Consider the following 7714-nt stretch of genomic DNA (forward strand, 5'->3'; position numbering starts at 1 on the left):
GTCACTAAAATTTTATATTAATTTTTAAATACATTATTTTCCGTGTAGCAGATAATTTTCAATGCTCGAAAGTAAAACATACCTTGAGATTTGGATTATTGGCTAGCGTGTGATAAATATACCACAGACGCGTAGTAACGTAGTAAGCTATAAGTACATCCACGGTATAATGGCCATGAGCTACCAAGACCATAATTACCCCGACGAGTACCGCTAAACCAGCTAACCAATGAATCGGTTGACATCTCCTTGGAGAATCTAAAATGCGTTACAAATCATTATGTAAATTATACCGACAGCATGTATATCCGTATTTATTTCTTAAACAAATGAAGATACGTACATTCCTTAATAATCAGGTAACTGAGTACAAGCACTACCGTGTGCCCACTATAAATGTAATCTCCGCAATAAGTGTGTTTGCCATTAATGGACAAACCGAAGCCGGAGATGAGCTGCAAGACTCTCTTTGTCACGAGAAGCGGACTGGTATTGTTCGCCTTCGGGCTACAATAGTAAGTTTTACTGGCGATCGGTAAGACCGTCACGTACATTGTAACGCTTCTCATCATGTAGAGCAAGCCCATCACCAGAAATATTCGTCTAGCTACTATGAATCTATGGAAATAAATTTGTTACATGGATTTATTTTTAACAAAGATGATTTGGCATCGATTTACATTGGCTTTTTATACATACCTATGTTTATGAAAAATAATGAAAACCATTGCGGAATTGGACATGATCATAATCAAGACTTCCGAAACGTTAAGCGCCCAATCCTGAGCAGTGACATTGTCTAATACCACATCAGGAAGCGAGCCATACGTGTTTCTGTCTGGAACGCGCTCGTGTACCATTGCGAGGGAAGCCGTCGTCAGTATGAAATTTACAACCATAAAGAGAAATGCTGTAACAAAAAGCAGCAGCATACACACACACACACACATACACATATATATATATTCCTCTGCAATATCTTTCTTTAAATGTAATTATCATGCTATTATCTTTTTTTATATGTTGTTTCTTCCGTTCCCGGGTACTCGAGAATAACCGCGAATTAATTAACTCTGTCATGCAACGACGATCAAACATCGTAACAGATCTACGTAACGGAACTCGCAAAATCCGCTGCATTTTACGAACAACAGCGAACATCAAATTGCTCGTTTCAATTAACTCTGATGCAAAAAGCCGTCGAGATAAATCACGCGGACTCTAGGCAAGAGGAGAGATCGATGGCAGGGAGGCTCTCTGTGAGATCAAATTACGCGAACAGAGATGTATCGAACGAATACCAGGCCATGTAACGACCTCGATCTCGATGGTCTCCCCGCTGTGAACGAACGTTACGTATACGGAGTTAAATTAGAGAGACTCTGAAGTCGGCGGAATTATCTGGCGAGTTTCTTGATATTTACTCAGAAAATTGTTTGCTAATTCTCGTTCCATTCTTATTGCGTCAAGACATGTTATCAAAACATCCGGTCATAGTAAAACTTAGAGAATTGATAGAATAAACATAAAACATTTGATGTTGTTTAATGATTCGAGCGTACATTTTAACGATGTTAACATTGTTTAATGATCAAAATATCTATTTACTATTTATAGTAATTAGAAAAAATATTTGAAATATATAATTTCTGAAATTTATTTTTTTTAATTTCATAGTTATATATATTTGTAAATTTGCAATACTGAAAAGTTTTTAAGATACAATTATGAAATTTTTAAAATTATTACAAAAATAAGTTACTTTTTTCTGAAAAAAAAAAAGAGATGTTAATTTGAAATTACGAGTTTAGTGAACAATAGTGTACATCAATTCAATCATCGCGAATATAACTTGGCTATTAATGATATTAATTTTTTTCGGCACTTTGGAGGTTTTGTACTTTTATTTTAAATAAACGGAAAATTTTGCAGATATTATTTAGAATTCAAGGTAAGATTAGAAACTTTTTAATGCATTTAATTTTAAAATAAATTAGAATGCGAGCAACGCAAATTATATATTATAAATTAGTAAAAGTCAAGGATTCCATGAGAAACTATATCTGTCTTTTTCTGTACTTAGAGCCGTAAAATCTATATATGATAAGATAAGTATAGAGAACGCTCACTACAATATCAGTGAGTTTCTCTCTTTTGCTGTGTATTATCATCTACTGACATCCACGTTTTTTTAAAAAACTCACGAGATATAGATGAGAATGTAAATGTACAGTACAGGCCAAAAGTATATATTATTATATTATCTAGATTTTTTTTAGAATAACTTGATTTCAAATACATGGACTTTTATTAAATTATTGTAACATATTTTGATAGTGTGACTTTTTATCAAACAACGAAAATAATAATTTGTGAAAAATTAATTTTATTCGAAATCTCAAAAAAAAATAAGTTAAATTGAATAATAAACTTTGAATCGCCATAATAAGTTTAAATACTAGTAAAATTGTGAAACACTACACTAATCATTAAAATCAATTTGTAATTATGAAAACAGCAACGGAATACACGAAATACAAAGAAAACACAAAAACACGATTTTATGAAAATCAAGAGGTTTCAAAAATGTATATATCCCATGATGTGTTCTGTCAAATTTTATCATGTACAAAGTGCACCTGCCACTAGGTATTCACTATAAAATTTTAAGCGTATTCGAGGTTCACTTTAATGAAGATCATGCCTATGAAAACCTAAATATACTTTTGGTCGATACTGTATATACTTGCGTATGCATGTTGTCGACCGACTGTCGACACTTTGTATTATCAAGAAAAAAATAGTGAAAGAAACAATGTTTTTTTCAAAAAGAGACAGAATTTAATTTTAAAAGTAAAATTTAAAAAGTATTTTTAAGTACTGATAAAATTATTTAATTTTCAAAGATAAAAGAGGAATTCCAAGTTTATCCATGCAGTAAACACGTTTTTTTTTCCAAGATACAACTCACTACGTGTTTGTGTGTTCCTCAAGAAAAGAATATTTTTTTTTTTAAAGATAGCATTCGCACGTTCTCTCTTACCGAGAAACGTTTTCCATTTTTCCTTGGGGTAACGCGGCTCTTCGCGCAGCGGCGCCGGCATGTCGATTTTGACAATGCCACTGCTGGAACCGTTCGGTATCCCAGGATGTCTGCCCAGACCTTCGATATCCTTCTCGTCCTCATCATCCTCGTAGTAGTCCGAACTCGAGGCCACTCCGGACCATTTGTCCTTGCTCTTGGATAACGGCGCGCCGGGCAAGAGTGGTTGCCGTTGATAAACATCGCTGGACTGTGCCATCCCGCTGCTGCTTCCATCAACCGCCGCTTCAACGTCCCTCTCGTGGCCCTCCCCGGCGCCCAACGGTCGATCGAAACTTCCGTAATCGTTGTGCAAACTAGTGGCTTTGGGATCTAATACCATCCTGCACAGAACAGAAGTCGACTTGTCCTGAATCTGACTCTCGAGAGGCACATTACATACCAGGAAACCTAATCATTGTGTCTTGAAATAGTTTGGCTAGTATCTTCATCGGCGACAAGATGACGAAAGATGAGGAAAACGCACGGACTTGCGGAAATGAAATTGACCCTGACTTACGCGCTATTTGATCGCGAAGAAGAATAACCGAGCCATTGTTGAATCTAGATTCGCGAAATAAAACATTGCTTTGCATGTTCGTATGTAAAATATCTAAAAGTGACACTACCTTATTGAATCACCTTTAGAGATCCTCAAGTAAGAAATTGGACTGTTTAAACAACTTTGATTTTTCAAGATATTTTTCAGGATCTGCTTAAAATAAAACGAAATAGGTGCATAAGATGGAATGAGATACGTGGACATCTCGGTCTATCTTATGAATAATCTATCTTAATCTGTCTTAAACAAGTCCTGAAAAATATGGCGGACCAAACGTATAGTGTCCAATCTCTTACTTGAGGATCTCCAATCGTCCCTATCTTATAATATCACCACGATGTAGTCTTTCCAATGATTATTTGATGGTTCGAAGATGTTTTCACATATTTTTCCCTTCTTTTTCGTATTTTTATCTACAGAGTGCTTTGACTCTTTTCTTATTATCTGAAGGTCAAAGTTTATTCGACTAAAGTTCATTTCTGTCATTAATAACTAATATAGATTCTTTAATCTCAGCTTAACTTACTCTTTATCTTTTTCTAGTTCTAAAAATTAGAAGAAAATAAAGAGTAAATTGAACCGAGATTGAAGTTAATTGGTAGAAACAGGCATAAATGCTGGTTACTTGTCTAACAGTCGACGTACCGATAAAATTGACATTGTACGTGACACACATTTGCGAACGGTGCATATTTATCCGGAGTGTCACGTCTCGTAAAGTGTAATATTTTTAGACATTTACTGCCATACAAAGGAAAGATTATCGTGACTAGAAAGAAAGAAGTGGATCCGTGCTGAGACAAAAGCCACTCATCTCAATCGAACGAAATGACTGTCTATTTGTGGCTAGAGCTTACTCCGCGCGATTTGAGAATCCTGGGACACGTTCCGAGTTACGCATGAAGTACATGATGCATCATGTGTCCTTATTATTCAAATAATAAAGAAGGATAAAATTATACTAATTTGGAACGCATCCATAATCAGAAACGTCGGTAGGATGCGGCCCCGCCAATAGTATCAGTATCCCTGTTTTTTTTGTAAGGGGCATAATTGAAGGAATAGGGAACAGAGAACAGAGAATAAGAATTTCAGCTTATCAGAAACTGTGTATTTCACAATACACGGTTTCTGAAAGATTGAAATTCTTATTTTCTGTGTCCCCTTTTCCTATTCCTTTTATTACACTGCCTCTTTTAAGGCAATGCTGGAGTCATCTGTATTGACAAAACGCACATTTCGTACTTTTTTATTTTCTTCGTTTTCCTAAAGGCGCCTTCAAACGATATACCAACATCAGCAAATATCAGCATGCACATGCATGACATACATAATTATCTATATTGAATGTAGTCAATATTTAGCGAATCTATGCAAAGTTGTCGTATACATTAGTGTAAGGAACACTACTATATATTGACCATATCATCTGGAGGCACCTTTATACAAAAATTAAAAAAATCCTTTTCCAGAATAAAAGAAAAAACACAAATAATTGTAAGAAAACATAAATCCGTATAAAAAAAAATTGCACATTATAACTGCAATATTTCCTGTTACCACGCATGTCATTCTTCACATATTACATAAATGAATCCAAATATACATATATCGAAACAAAAAATAGTTTCCTCGCATGTGAATGATTTATAAGAATATAATGAGACCTTCAAATTATGATTTTGAAGCTTATAAGAGAAGTGAATGGAAATATACGATCTGAGTATATATAATAACACTTAGCATTTATGCGATATATAGAACATAACACAGCAAGAAATGCAATAATGTTTTACTTAATACTTTACTTAATGTACGTAATGTTTTATTTGGAATTAATGGGCGTGTTCAGTAGACTCAACAGTTGAGTGAATGCTCGTTGTTGTTAGTGTATTCTTCTAAATCATTCAATCAGACCTTTAGATCTAATTAAATCGACATCGATCAGCCGCGCGTCGCTCCAGCATCTTCTTAAAGTTTAGTATTGTTATGTCGTCGCGCAGCAACTTTTTTACCACATATATAACATCTGCGTAACGACACTGATACTGTTGTTTAAAAGCCCAAACATTTTTGTATCGTTGTTAAATTCACATAATAATCAAATTATAATTTGAGTTATTTTTTATCATTTCTATAGATCGCCACTGCTCCCACTCATTAATTTAACTAAAGCAATAAAGTTAAACAATTTAACTTAAGAAAATGAATTTAATTCATTATTTACTAAGTGCATATAATAATATGGATGTTGCTAATTTTGAAAATAACCACAGAAATTAAATGATTTACATCTTTTGATATATATGAAAGTTAAAAATAACAAAATCTCAAGTGATTGAGTTGCCATTGTTCCTTTGACGATAGTCTAATAGTGCTGCATTATGCATAAGGCATAAGAAAATCAATCAGTCTTCCATTTTGTATTCTCATTAATTGATTTTCTAATGCCTTATGCGTTATGCAAAAGTCTGTGTTGTGACCTTATAAGTTATATATTAAACTGGTACGTGGAAAGAAAGACTATGCTAAGTTATTAAAAAATTTAGCTAGATACAGATTTGGAAATAATTTTGTTGAACTCTCAAAATAAGTACGTAGAATCTCAAGCAAGATGAGCCAAAAAGTTTTGACATTGTAACAATCAATTTAAGCATCCTACATAATTATATTGGTTTAACAAAATTATTTTTAGATCTGCACCTAGCTAAATTTGTAGATATTTCAGTAAAACCTATTCATGTATTGTACACAGAGAAAAAGATTTGTTCGGACTCGAGAGTTCTATTTGTTTCGCTGAAACAATTTTAATGAAACGTATTTTGTTTAATCAAAAAACTTCAGTTTTTAATCACATTTTTAAACATCTATTTGATTGGACTATTTTAATGCATAAATTTGTTTAATTTAAAAAAACTTTTTCTCTGTATGTGGGATTTATGTTTTGTGCAACCGAGGTTGTGCAACCGTTGTGCAACCTATAACGCGCTGAGATATAAAATTTTTACTTCTCTACGTAATTTTTTATCCTTTTGCCTACGCCGCAAACGAGATAACGATTGGAACAACTTGCGTAGCAACAAGCAGGTAATCCTCGAGTGAAAAAAAAATATTTTAATTTTCTTACTTAGCATCATTATGACGAGTCTCTTCTTTTACCTGCGCCTCGTGCACATCGCTCGGCATTTCCGAAAACATATCACTGCGGCGCAGCGTTTCGTCCAGGCGCGAACTCTCGTCAAACACAACCAGACGCATTCTAATAGAACCGCGCTACGCTGCACCGTGCACCATGCGGTGAGATATAAGGCATTGCTTTCGATTGGCGAACAGGCTATACCACGCGGCGTTAGGATGATATCCACCCGTGACATAAATATTTAACATCAAGGACCGTGCTTAACATGATATGTGATTTCATGGGAAAGGTAACGGCTGTGCCGGACACCTCTGCCCAACAACTCGAGCTTGACATGGTAAGGCTAAGTATCGCCCACGTTTATTGAACAAATTACAGTTTGATGATGCAGAACATGATAGTCTGCACTCATTAAAGCCTAGAGCACTCGCGAGAAGTGATTACACAATTGTACTATTGTAACATATCCCTCAACCAATCAGGGGCACAACGTCAGAATATAATTTAAACTAAAATCCTCGAGATCCCCAAAATAAATATATTACAAAATTTCACAGATGCATATAATCTTTTGAAGATATAATATTGTATTAATTTTCACGTAGGTACTGTCATTAAAAGATTCTTAACTCTTTGCGCTTCAAATGCCAATCTGGTTGGCTTTATATGAATTTTGTTTGATTTCAATTCAATTGATAATAACGGTAAAACTTCGTAGAGTGTGTCATTTCTCTCTTAAGAAGGTAATGTAGTTGAGAAATTCAAAAAATTAATTTTTTTGCCTTTTTTAAATATTTAAAATCTCGAAAATAAGTTCCTAAAAAAAGATTTTATTTGTACTATCTATATATATATTATCTATATGTTTGTCAAAATAAAAATGTATTAAATATATTAATATTAATATTTTTAATATATTAATATAATTTAA

At 33.8% G+C, this 7714-nt stretch overlaps 1 protein-coding gene across 6 annotated transcripts in view; it reads right to left on the minus strand.

Moving 5' to 3' along the window:
* LOC108748762 (phosphatidylcholine:ceramide cholinephosphotransferase 2-like) overlaps positions 1–7714 on the minus strand; it is a 27026-nt gene that overhangs the window by 1339 nt on the left and 17973 nt on the right. For all 6 annotated transcript variants that reach the window (XM_018487084.1, XM_018487086.1, XM_018487087.1 and 3 more), the window contains exons 2-5: positions 3044–3426; positions 700–910; positions 344–618; positions 83–258 (exon numbers count right to left, since the gene is read on the minus strand). In XM_018487084.1, the coding sequence (XP_018342586.1) occupies positions 83–258; positions 344–618; positions 700–910; positions 3044–3426 (1045 nt within the window). The remainder of the gene's footprint in view (positions 1–82; positions 259–343; positions 619–699; positions 911–3043; positions 3427–7714) is intronic.

This window comes from Trachymyrmex septentrionalis, unplaced genomic scaffold, assembly GCF_001594115.1.
Source record: "Trachymyrmex septentrionalis isolate Tsep2-gDNA-1 unplaced genomic scaffold, Tsep1.0 scaffold24, whole genome shotgun sequence".
Taxonomy (NCBI): domain Eukaryota; kingdom Metazoa; phylum Arthropoda; class Insecta; order Hymenoptera; family Formicidae; genus Trachymyrmex; species Trachymyrmex septentrionalis.